The sequence below is a fragment of the Microtus pennsylvanicus genome, chromosome 5 (assembly GCF_037038515.1).
Source record: "Microtus pennsylvanicus isolate mMicPen1 chromosome 5, mMicPen1.hap1, whole genome shotgun sequence".
Taxonomy (NCBI): Eukaryota; Metazoa; Chordata; class Mammalia; order Rodentia; family Cricetidae; genus Microtus; species Microtus pennsylvanicus.
This window is the reverse complement of record NC_134583.1, coordinates 62867605-62879634: the sequence shown is the minus strand read 5'-3', so window position 1 is coordinate 62879634 and position 12030 is coordinate 62867605. Positions and strand designations below refer to the sequence as shown.

The following is a 12030-nucleotide window of genomic DNA, read 5'->3' as shown; positions in this document are numbered from 1 at the left end:
CTGTGTCAGGAGGCTAACAATAGCCTGTAGTTCTAACTGCAGGAGAACTGACACCTCTGGCCCCGTGGGCCCCTACACTCAGGTGTGCATACCCGCATAGATACATATACATACACATAATTAAGAACAAAATGTGCACAGTCATGGACAGTTTGAGAAAAGCTAACTCCAAGTTAACTCTTGAAATAACTTTGCAGATGGAGTAATTTCCAAAAATATTTTGGAATGTAGGAGAGTTGAATTGCTATATTCTTACGCATTGATCTTATGGGCTATGAGTTCATAGCTATTTTGAAAAGCTCTTGTGTCTGTTTTATAAGTCTGCCTATCCCCTGAATTGCAGCTTGTTTATAAACACTGAAGATGAATATATCCCTGATGCAGAGAGTGTCCGTCTGCAGAAGGAGCATCATCATCAGCCACAAACCTGCACTTTATCCCAGTGTTTTCAACTCTACACCAAAGAAGAACGGGTAAGATGCAGGTCTTCAAGATGACAGTGAGATTAGTCCTGCCCAGGAAAACATATCCCATGCCCCAGGAGTTTGCATTCCCATAGGCTCTACACATTAAGTGGGCATACATATTTAGTGTTAGTCATTTTAGGGCTTTAATATGGAGTGACTTAAATTTTTGAGTATTTGGAGTGCTGTAGAAATGAGCCTTTGTAATTGTTTTATTTTTAGTGATCAATATATATTTTTTGTTCATTTCAGTTTGGAAGTCTTAAGTTATTTTCCTTAGTAATGAACACTTTTCTCAACATTTTTTGTTTTATTTTTGTTTTGTTTGATGTTTTGTTTTTGGTACAAGGTTTCATAATGTAGTCCTAGGTGGTCTAAAAATTGCTGTGTAGAGCAGGATGGTTTCAAAGGCAGGCCTCTCCCTCTCCCTCTTGAGTGCTGAGGTTACAACTGTGGCCACCAACACAACCCGACTTTTCTCAATTTAGTGCACATGTCCTCTAAACAATAGGTGTCAGGACCTTTTCAAGTTTAAATCAAGTAAAATCAGATAAAATGAAAAATTAGGTTCCTTATTTGTGTAAATTCCATCTCAAGTACTCAGTAACAGTGGCTCCAGTACAGAGCAGTGCGCGTATCATGTTATGTTGGATCATAGTGTGCTGGACCACTTAGCACAGTGGTTTACATATAGGGGGGATTCAGTAAATATTTAATTGTTGAATGGACAGATAGATGGATGGATAAGTTTCCTTGTTGCCCAGGCCTATGGGAAATCTTGACCAGAGTGTGTAGAATTCATCTAATCTTGCTTTTCATGATCTGTGTTAGTCTAACTTTGTGTGGCTGTGGCAGAACACCTGATATACTCAAGATAATCGGCATGAGAGGGGAAGATCTGCTTTAGCTCATGGTTTCAGGCCATGGTCCTTTGCTTCATTTATTCCTGGTCTTTTAGGAGACAGAATATCCTGGAGATGGGAGTGCGTGGAGGAGAAGGCTGCTAGACTCATGGTTGGCAGGGAACAAGGAGAGAGAGAAGGAAGGGCCCAGGGGAAAGGTACCCCAGAGATCTACTTTGGGTGACCTTCCTCCTCCAGCCAGATCCTTCCCAAGGTTCTAGTATCTACAAAAATAGTCTAATCAGGCAGGGACCAAACATTCAGTACATGTACCTTCGGGGAATACTTTATTAAACCATAACAGGATAATTTTGGTTATTAGTTCACCTTTTGCTCCTGGACATATGGAATTAGGTACCTCAGGACCAGAAGGGACTTTAAAACTCCTTTATTCTATTTTACCTCATTTAAAGTGAATGAGTGCCTTCTGTTATGAGGAGTTTGCTACTTAAGACCTAGTACCCAGTACCTTTCTTGATAGGTCTAATAGGGACTGAAATTAGCCTGACATAGGCCCCTTGGTCATACTGTAACAAATAGAAATTTTCTTCAAATAGTTCAAAATAATTTTCAGAATCTCATTGAGTTCTCCCCTTCAACCTGTCTGTAGCAAGTTCCTTCAAAAATAGTTTATCAAAGGACAAGTGCTTATCAATTTTTAGCTTAATTACAAAATAGCCAGTTGGCTTTGAAGCTGGTTGATTGAAGACTCTTGGTTCACTGTCTTCTTCGCTGGGTGTTGTTAAAAGTTGACTTGAGATGTTTTTTTAAAAACAGGACAAAGCTTAAGGGTTAGCAGTTGAACTAATGGTTGCATTTGATCTACAAAACAGCTCACTGTTTTGGATTGGGGAGTTTGTGCAGGCAAGGCATGTTGCTCTAGACTCTAGAGTCTAGAGGCTCATTCATTTACAGGTTTATCAAGAACCTATAGTTTATTGGGTTCTAAACAAAACACTTGGATACTCAGTGACCAAGGCAATGGTTCTGCCTTCATTTTGTTCATACCCTAGAGCAGGCAAACAACCATATAAGGGAGGTAAAGGTCTTAGGTAGAAAGGAGCTTGACATAGTTGAAAACAGAAATGTAGTCAGTGTGGCAGGAGCACAAGAACTAAGGGAGAGCCGGGCAGTGTTGGCACACACCTTTAATCCCAGCACTTGGGAGGCAGAGACAGGCTGATCTCTGTGAGTTTGAGACCAGCCTGGTCTACAGAGTAAGTTCCAGGACAGGCTCCAAATCTACAGAGAAACTGTCTTGAATCCCCCCTCCCCCACAAAAAAAGAACTAAGAGAGAGAGAGTTAGGGTAGTGTGAGCTCTAGTGAGAGCCTTAGTCTCTTACTAAATATCTTTGCATCTAAGAGAGGTGCTTGACACATAAGAAGTGCTTGGTAAGTATGTATTGGAATATGAACGTGGTGGGAAGTTTAATATGGGGTTAAAAATAACAGTGTAGATATAGAGGAAGACTTTAGCAATCAGTTGTTTGTGTGACAATAGTTTGGGGTCCAGCCATCTTCAGGCTCAGTACTGGTGATCAGTACTATGCGGGTGTGGGCTGTTGTGCTGTACACGGAGGCTTTAAAAACAGTGCCCAAAACTGTGGCGATGCTGGTGCTGCTCTTCTCATCTCTTCAAATGTGTACTGTTAATGAGGATGGCACACTGGGACAAAGGTGGAAGAGAGGGTGGGGATGATACATCTGGAGTCATGATATAGCGAAGAAAAGTTTGATGTAGGGGGGATCTGATAGTTATTTGGGGGCACTTGGACTGTCCTGTGAATGAGGTATTGGGCTTAATTTTATGTAAAGAACAAAAATCTAAAGGTTGGGAATGCTGAAGAGAGTGATCTTGTCCTGCCACAAGGAAGTCTGTATGTCAGCAGAGCGAACTCCTTCATTGCCAGGAAGACTTTGATAGGCTAGGAATACTCAAGAGTGCAATTGCCTCACCTGAGAGCTTTCCAGCAGTTCATAGTCAGTACAGAAACCAGAGAAATGTTTTTAGAAACTATCAGAGTGATTAGATGCTATGACATAAATACTATATTTCATTAAAGTATCTGTTTATAATATGTTGGGATTTAGACAGAAACTTAACTTTTGACAAAAGTGTGAGGACTACACAGCCAATAAGGGGAGTATTAATATGCCGCTTGAGATCTGGGCTTACTAGATGATAGTCTGGGCCCCTTTCATCTGGCTTTCTGATCATTCCTATTTACCCAGACTTCTGCCCTCCTGTCTGCCAATTTTTTCTGTGAATGTAATCGAATTGCATCATCATGAAAACTGAGCTTTTTAGTTGTGCTTCCCTTTTAAGTTACTAGACTGGCTTCTCTATTCTACCCAGATTTTCTGTTGGTAGCCTTCTTGTCCCCCCAAAGCCTCTTCCTGTTTATCTCTGAGGTTCTCAGTGGCCTCTGCTCAGGTGTCATTTGATCACCTCATGGTACATGGCACTAATGACCAGATGTTCTCACCACTCTTTCTTGCCTTACCTAAAGGGAATGCATCTGGGCTCCATATTTTGTTGTTATTGTTTGGGGGTGTGCTGCATCCTGGTGGCTTCTGAGGTTGGTTATTTCTCTTAAACCATTTCCCCAATTTTATAACTTTGGCTCTTTCTCTTACATTATGGTGGGGATTATCTTCTGTTCCCAGAGCTTTCCTTACCTCATTCCATGTGTGGACCTAGGTTGGATGTTGCTTCTCTAGCTAGATTTTTCATGCATTTGATACTTCTAATTTACATGTCCTCACTCGCCCATTTAGAGATGCTGTTTTTGGATATAGAGTATTGGACTGATGTTTGGAAAAGCTCATTGAGAGTATATGGGGAGGATTGTTTGGAACAGTTCTTTGCTGCTGGAGGAGAGAATGGTTAGGATACATGAGGTGTTGGTAAGAGTGAGTAAGAACTTGGAATGGTGTGTTCATGCAAGTCAGCGTAGAGAAGAGTCAGGCTCAGAAATGGAGGAACACCCAAATGGGGTAAAAGGAAGAAGGAAATGGGAAGTGCTCGGGCCTTGGGATAGCCCGGTATGTTCCACCTTGGTTGGCAGTAGTAGAATATGCTCAGGTATGATGTTCTAGACCAAGAAAGTCCATATTGATCTAAAGGTGATAAGTTGCATTTGAGGACACGCTGGACTTGCAGTGCTTCTGTAACAAGAGCATTTAGCCATTCTTTGAGGGAGGGAGGTTTAGCACTCATGTGGATTTGTCCACACTGGCCAGGTGCTACTTGTGATTGTGTTATCCCATTGGCTGTCCTGTGTAGCTTCCAGAGAGATGCAGAGTGATACCAGACCCTGGGCAAGAAAGTAGTTCAGCTGTCTGCCATGACAAAGACTTTGGTTATGTGGTGCCTAATGGAAGTCCGCTCCTTGTTTCCAGCTTGCTCCAGATGATGCATGGCGATGCCCACACTGTAAGCAGCTGCAACAGGGGAGCATCACATTAAGCCTGTGGACTCTGCCTGATGTGCTTATTATACACCTCAAGAGATTCCGCCAGGTGAGAAAATCCTGTCACTGGAGAAAGCTAGCATGACCTTGTTTCTCTTGACTCCTGTTGGTGGTTTATGTGGGTTCTTTAGTGACCCTATTAGATTCCCCCACTGATGCTGTCTGAATGTCTCTACATGTTTGACTGACCCTATCTATAGTCATATTTTCTAAAGCAAAATTTGGCTATTCTGTGATCCTGTAATCCTGAATATTTTGTTCACGTAGTTTATGTATGTATTTTACTTTATTCTTGAGGGTTTGCTTTAGACTTGTAAATATTTTTCTTAAATTTTAGGGTGTTTACTTTATGACTGAGAAGAGATCCTTTGTGAGAGAGGTAGAATTCCTATTTCTACCTAAACTAATAAACTGTATTGCCCTGCTTCATGGAGCTGTTATATAGTTGGGGGACAGTGAGTAATAGATACAAATATCTGCTTTTTGTTGTACTACCTTGTGAGTCACTTTCCCCAAAAAGTCTGTCTACCTTTTGAGGTGAAGAATGTCCTAGACAACTCCATTGTAAGAGAATTTGATGAGATGTGAACTGTAGTGAGCCTTTGTGGCCTGAATTCAAGAGAATTTGTGCCTGAAAAGTGAGCAACTGTTTGCTAGATGAGAAGGAGAAACAGGACTGCACCTTCATGCGACAGAATGAGCAGTTTATGCTGAGCCTGGGGCCTGACGAGGCTGAAGACAAGGCAGTGGGGTGACACACTCCAGAAGATGGATGATGGGAGCTAAGATGGAAGAGAAAGGCAGATAGAGAGCAGTTGTTCAAACATATCCTTGTAGGCAGTCAGATTTTAGTGAAGAGCTTTGAACAGAAGCAGCAAATGCCAAATGTGTGTTTTGAAGTGATCCTTTCACTGTTGGGTGGGTAGCAGATGAAAAGTTTCAAGTATTGCAGGCATCATGAAGGCTGCTGCCGACTTAGGATAGAGTTTTGCAATAGGGATGAAGAAGTGCGCAGACTTAAGATGGAGCAAGGCTGACACACCTAGTTCCCAGGCACTTGCCTTGGGCATCCCGCTTGGGCTCTGTAGATGGGAAATTGATTGAAACTTCTAGTCCAGCCTTCTCTGTCTTCTTCCCCTAATGCTAACGGATTTCCTTCACTTTTCCTTCCAGAATCCCAGACTCAGAATGGTAGTGTCTTTGACGTTCCTTCTTATCATCTAATCTAGGTAGCCACTTGTGCAGATTGACTTGGCTTTTCCATGGATTCCTTGTGTATCTATTCCTGTTTGCTGTCACCCTCCCACTAAATGACTTTCTGTTATTGCTCAGGAGGTTGCGGTTGCAGTTGCAGTCTTTTAATTTCTTTCTTTCTTTTTTTTTGGATTTTTGTTTTTTTCGAGACAGGGTTTGTCTGTAGTTTTTGGTGCCTGTCCTGGAACTAGCTCTTGTAGACCAGGCTGGCCTCGAACTCACAGAGATCCACCTGCCTCTGCCTCCCGAGTGCTGGGATTAAAAGCGTGCGCCACCACTGCCCGGCTTAATTGATTTCTTTTTTTTTTTAAATCTTTTTTTTTTTATTGAGAAAACGAGAAAAAAAACAAGTTTCCACCTCCTCCCAGCCTCCCATTTCCCTCCCCCTCCTCCCAACCTTCTCCCCCTCCTCCCACCATTCTCCCCCTCCCCCCACTCCTTTCCCCCTCCCTCTCCAGTCCAAAGAGCTGTCAGGGTTCCCTGCCCTGTGGTAAGTCCTAGGTCCTCCCCCCTCCGTCCATATCTAGGAAGGTGAACATCCAAACTGGCTAGGCTCCCACAAAGCCAGCACATTACGTAGGATCAAAACCCCTTGCCATTGTCCTTGGCGTCTCATCAGCTCTCATTGTTCACCATGTTCAGAGTCCAGTTTTATCCCATGCCTTAATTGATTTCTTAACTGCCCTTCCTAACATGTTTTACACACTGCTCACAGTTCTTCACTCTCAGTTCTGGTGACATCACTTCCTTCTGGCAAGCCTCAGTGCTGCCTTCGTCACTACAGTAAGGCCCTGTGCTTCATCCTGACCCCCATTCAGGAGCTTTTCTCTTGTGAGTGTATATTTTCCTTTAATAGAGCCATCATAAATCCTTGAAATGTTCACATCCATGTCTGATTAGTTTGTTAAATGTTCTCTTGGACATAGAAAACATGCAATAATATTCATTCAACAGATTTTTAGGTTTCAAGGATATTCCAAAGGGTTTAATGGAAAATACAGATTCTTCAAGATTGTTGGTTAAATAGCTAAGTTCAGCCAAGTAAATGTGCTTGTTGGAGAAGTAGGGAGGAACAGGTCACTGCTTATTGAACACCTCTTCTCTGCTGGGTGTTGGGTTTGCCCTTTATGTAGTTATACTCTATTTATCTTCTGGCATCTGACAGAAGTGTCAGGGTGAATCACCTGAAATTGTCACTTTTCTCCTAAGCTTGCCTCTCCCCCACTCCCAAAAGCTTTGACAGATAAAGCAATGAAAATCCAGAGGTTCATTTTCCCCAACATGCTGATCCTCATTGGTTCTACTTTAAGTGGTACTAAAGCTTGTTCCCGTACACAGTTAACACTGGCAGTCTATTTCCCTATTATGTGTCTTGGGGAAATCAGATAGGTGATTCAAAGAGATTTAACTGACAGGGCCCACATTTCATGCTAAACTGAGCTTCCATCTGCTTGCATTAAAATGTCATCAGAACTTGTTTTTCTTCTTGCAACAGGAAGGAGACAGACGCATGAAACTTCAGAACATGGTCAAGTTCCCCTTGACTGGCCTGGACATGACACCTCATGTGGTTAAGAGAAGTCAGAGCAGCTGGAGCTTGCCATCTCATTGGTCCCCATGGAGACGGCCCTATGGACTCGGGAGGGACCCTGAGGACTACATCTATGACCTGTATGCTGTGTGCAATCATCATGGCACCATGCAAGGGGGGCACTACACAGGTCTGCAGTGCGAGAGGCTGCGTGTCTGTGCTGACGCTTCCTTCAGGCCGTTTGCTTGTAGCTTTGAACCTCCTTTCTCTTTCAGTGTGCCTTTTGCCAGCTCTGAGCAGACCTGATGGGAGAATGTTTGCACGAGACAGCTGAGGAGCCACTCTTGTTTACCCAGCGTGCCTCCCTATTATAGCTATGTGATGCTTTTGAGGCTCTAGCATCTCCCTAACTTAGAATGGTCATGAGCCACTTTCATGATGTCTTTATTCTTTTAAGGGTAAATTTACTTTTGCATTATAAAAGCAACTCTGTTCAGCATAAGAAGTCTAGAGAGAGGTGGAAAGAATGCTATTGTGAAATGGGCTTGTCAGGCATAGCGAGATAAAAGGCTATTAACCTTTAAAAAATCATGGTTAAAATATACATAATTAAACTTAGCATTTTAGTCATTGTTAAGTGTCCAGTTTGGTGGCATTGAGAACACATTGTTGTATAGCCACATCACTCTCCATTTCCAGAACTTTTTCATCTTCTCAAACAGAAACTCATTAAATAGTAATTTCCATGCTCTCCCTCCTCCAGCCTCTGACAGCCCCATACTCTGACTTGATGAACTTATTACTTTAGGTGCCTCTTGTACATAAGACCACACAGTATTATTAGTTCTTTGTAACTGCTTTATTTTATTGAGCATAATGTCTTTAAGGTTCATCAATAGTAATTCTTCGATACATTTACTATTTTATACTAATGTGACTATATATTGGTCTGTTTCACTCATAATATTAAACACTTTGTAATTAGCTTGTAATAGACTCTTATCACATCACAGGTGACTAAATCCCACTGTGTATCTTTTAGGAGTAGAAACAAGTAGGCAGAGATGCAGATAAAAATCAAATTTAAGGATACTGCCATGTGTGTAGTAAGTGGTAGTGGAGGTAAACCCAGGAGAGGGGAGGAGAAGCTGTCTGAGATTGGTAACCTGTTTGTGCAACACTACTGTATGGGCTCAGGATGAGAGCCACATCTTTACAGTGGTCCTGTAAAGATGATATTGTTTAATGATGTGGTAGCATCTTAGCTTTTGTAGTTGTATTAGTGTCTGATGACAGTTGTCTAACATTGAGCTTCTCAGAATGTAGTTCTAGTAAGTGACTTGACTAGCAACCATTTCCATTACTAAACATGTATTATTTTCTTTTTAAAACGTTTAATGTTGATGACTCTTTTTGTAGATTCTTCTCATAGCAGTTAGCCACCAGTTCCCCGTGCATTGGCAAGGTGATAGTGTTGTTTAGCCTTCCCAACTTTGCATGCTCTCTTTCAGTTCAGGATGATAGGAGGATGACTAGCTATAATCGCTCATTCTTGAAACCCTTTTAGTTTAACTCTGCCAACAGCAGCTGTTTTTGAGAGGAACGACCCAGCCTCTGGGTGTGTTCACAAGAACAGTTTGGCTTCTGCTCGTCTGGGAAGTATTGGCAAGGAGAAAAAGGGCTCCCAAGGTGCTCTCACTTCACAGAAGACATTAGTAGCTTAAATGTGTTTTACCTTGCACTTTTTAAAAACACTATTTAGATGGCAATGCAGTGTTTGTTGTTTTGTGTATTTTTATAGCTGCCACTGTGTGATGATTGCATCTCTAGTTGGATATTTGCTCTTCTGACATTCCTAGTAATGTCTGTGTTCTCGGATGCTGAGTCATGAGATTGAATATTCTTTACTCTTAGAGTGGAAAGGGTCATAGAAGTAATTGAAATCTACTAACCACTCACTATATTAACCTCTTTGCCCACATTTCTGATTAATATTTACACTTTGGTAGGAAGTCGTTTTGCAAAATATATACTATCTAGGCAAGGAATTGTTAGAGAAAATAGGACAGTGCTAGATTTCAGAATATTATGTTGCTCTTTATTTAGGACAGACTTTGGAAACTACTTGAAAACCCTTAGAAGTAGTGTGACTTAGTAAAAGGAGCTTGGATGAGATCGTTGACCCATCTTAGAACCTGGCCGGATCTCTTTATCTGGGCCCATGAAGCACAGCGATGAGCAGAAGTGGGTTTGTCTGCTCATTGCCCTTTACCTAGGAGGTGCTCACATACTTTATAATCAGTGCTTCTCAACCTTCAGGATGCTGCAACCCTTTAACACAGTTCCTCATTATTTTTGTTGCTACTTCATAACTGTAATTTTGCTACTGTTGTGAATTGTAATGTAAATATCTGTGCTTTCTGATGGTCTTAGGTGACCCCTGTGAAAAAGTCATTTGACATGCGGAGGGATTCTGATCCACAGGTTGAGAGCCACTATATTATTTCCTCTTTTCTGTTCTATGTGTGTATTTGGGTTTGCGTTTGACGACCAGAGGACAGCCTTGGGTACTGTTCCTCAGTCTTTGTCTATCTTGTTTTGAGACAGTCCCTTACTGACCTGGGCTGTCCATTGATCCCCAGGTATCTGCCTGACTCTGACTTCCTAGCAGTAGGGTTCCCACCATGTGTCATGAGAAGTCATCTCTCTTCCTTTCCTGTTCTTAAGGCAAACCATTGCTTTTCTTATCTCTAAATGTTGACAGTTACAGTTTAGAGAAACAACCCTCGGCTTTACATATTTTTATTAAATTACATTTATTTGCTTATTTGTGTTGGGCTATGGTAGTGCAGCAGATGTCAGAGGATACATGTATGAGTGAGTTGGTTCTATCTTTCCATCATATGGGCCTAGCAGATTTTTTTTTAAGCTGGCGATATTCTAAGTTTTCACTAGAATGTCTTTGACGATTCTTGCTGTAATTGCATGTTGTGTATATAGCTAACTTGTGCAACAATTCTAGAACAGCGCCTCTCAAACTATCTGTGATAAAGGCCTTGATATTTTCTATTTTAGCATCTCCAACCCTTTATAAGTCAGTTTTGTAAAAATGCAAATGTTAACAGCAGTATCATATTGCTTGATGTTTTTGAATGCCTATCTTTGTTTTGGTGCCTCCGTTTGTGGACAAATGCCATGCCGTGCCACAGCTCGAGTAGCACTTTGGAAGGCAGTGCTAGGGAGAAAAGCAAATAGATTTATAAATAAATACTTTGCTTCTTAGTAAGTCACTATGTGGCCTTTCCATGCCACAGCCAAAAACAAACTATCCTGAGAGCAAACAGACTGCACTAGAGCAAGGTTATTCTTTCTCTTGGTGGGTGTGGCCCCTGTGCAGTTCAGCTCCCACTCGCCTCTCCAGAATAGCAGCCTCCTCTCCAGATGGGCCATGTGTGCCTTAGTCTGGCCTGACACCATTGGCCCAGCCAGTGCTGTTGCTATGACTCCATTTGTTTTGAGTGTCTCTATTTCACTCTCTGGTTTGGAACTGATCTCCCTCCCACACTTTGAGGCTTTGTTTCTCTTTTAGGACCTGTCTCGTTAGGAACAATTCCTCACCTGGGTCCCTTTCATCTCTGTGGTTCCATACTTGCAAAAGTGAACTGGCTTAATCACTTGTGGTGCCTACCAGGATTGTATATGCCTTGACCTTGAAGGCCATCCTAAGTCGGTGTCAGCATTTACTGAATATTCTAGCATTCATCCGTGTTTAGTATTTTGAGAAATGTGATAATAATTTGCTTTTTTGAACCAAGCTTTATAAGATCCCTTGATTCAGCTTAATAGTATGACTTTGACTTCATGACCTCAAGGTTTTGGCATAGGTTTGGTGCTTGTGATTGAACCCAGGTTCTTGGGTACACTAAGCACATATTCTAATACTGAACTACACTCCCAGTGTAGTTTTTATTGGCTCTTGCTGGTTCCTATTTTTTTTTTCTTGATGGTACTTAAATGTTCTTTATTTCTATCTCAGGCTTAGAGTTGAAACTGGGGGGGAAGGCTCCATGTATGTATTCTTGAGTTCTGTGTTCTCAGGTTTGCCAAGGAATATCTATAGACCATTTAGGCTTCCCCTGAAGGAAAAGGGTAGGGTACAGTAGGACTTTAAGCACAAGCCAAAGGATTATTTAAACCCAAATGCCATATATTCTTCCTCTACCAACTGCACAACTATGTGGTAGGCGGTCTTTGTGTGTAGGATAATATGGTTGTATTTGTGGAGTGTGTGTGGAGGCCAGGGGTACCAGTAGGTGCACCTACTTTGTATTTGTTTGTTTGTTTTTTGTTGCTGTTTGCTGTTTGTTTGGTTTTAAAGACAGGGTTTCTGGAGCTTAAGACTTGA

At 41.8% G+C, this 12030-nt stretch overlaps 1 protein-coding gene across 1 annotated transcript in view; it reads left to right on the top strand.

Annotated features, from left to right (window-relative positions):
• The window catches only part of Usp31 (ubiquitin specific peptidase 31), a 65713-nt gene that overhangs the window by 41906 nt on the left and 11777 nt on the right, over nucleotides 1–12030 (top strand). Inside the window, exons 11-13 of the mRNA XM_075972088.1 lie at nucleotides 344–473; nucleotides 4770–4889; nucleotides 7590–7815. Of these exons, the coding sequence (XP_075828203.1) occupies nucleotides 344–473; nucleotides 4770–4889; nucleotides 7590–7815 (476 nt within the window). The remainder of the gene's footprint in view (nucleotides 1–343; nucleotides 474–4769; nucleotides 4890–7589; nucleotides 7816–12030) is intronic.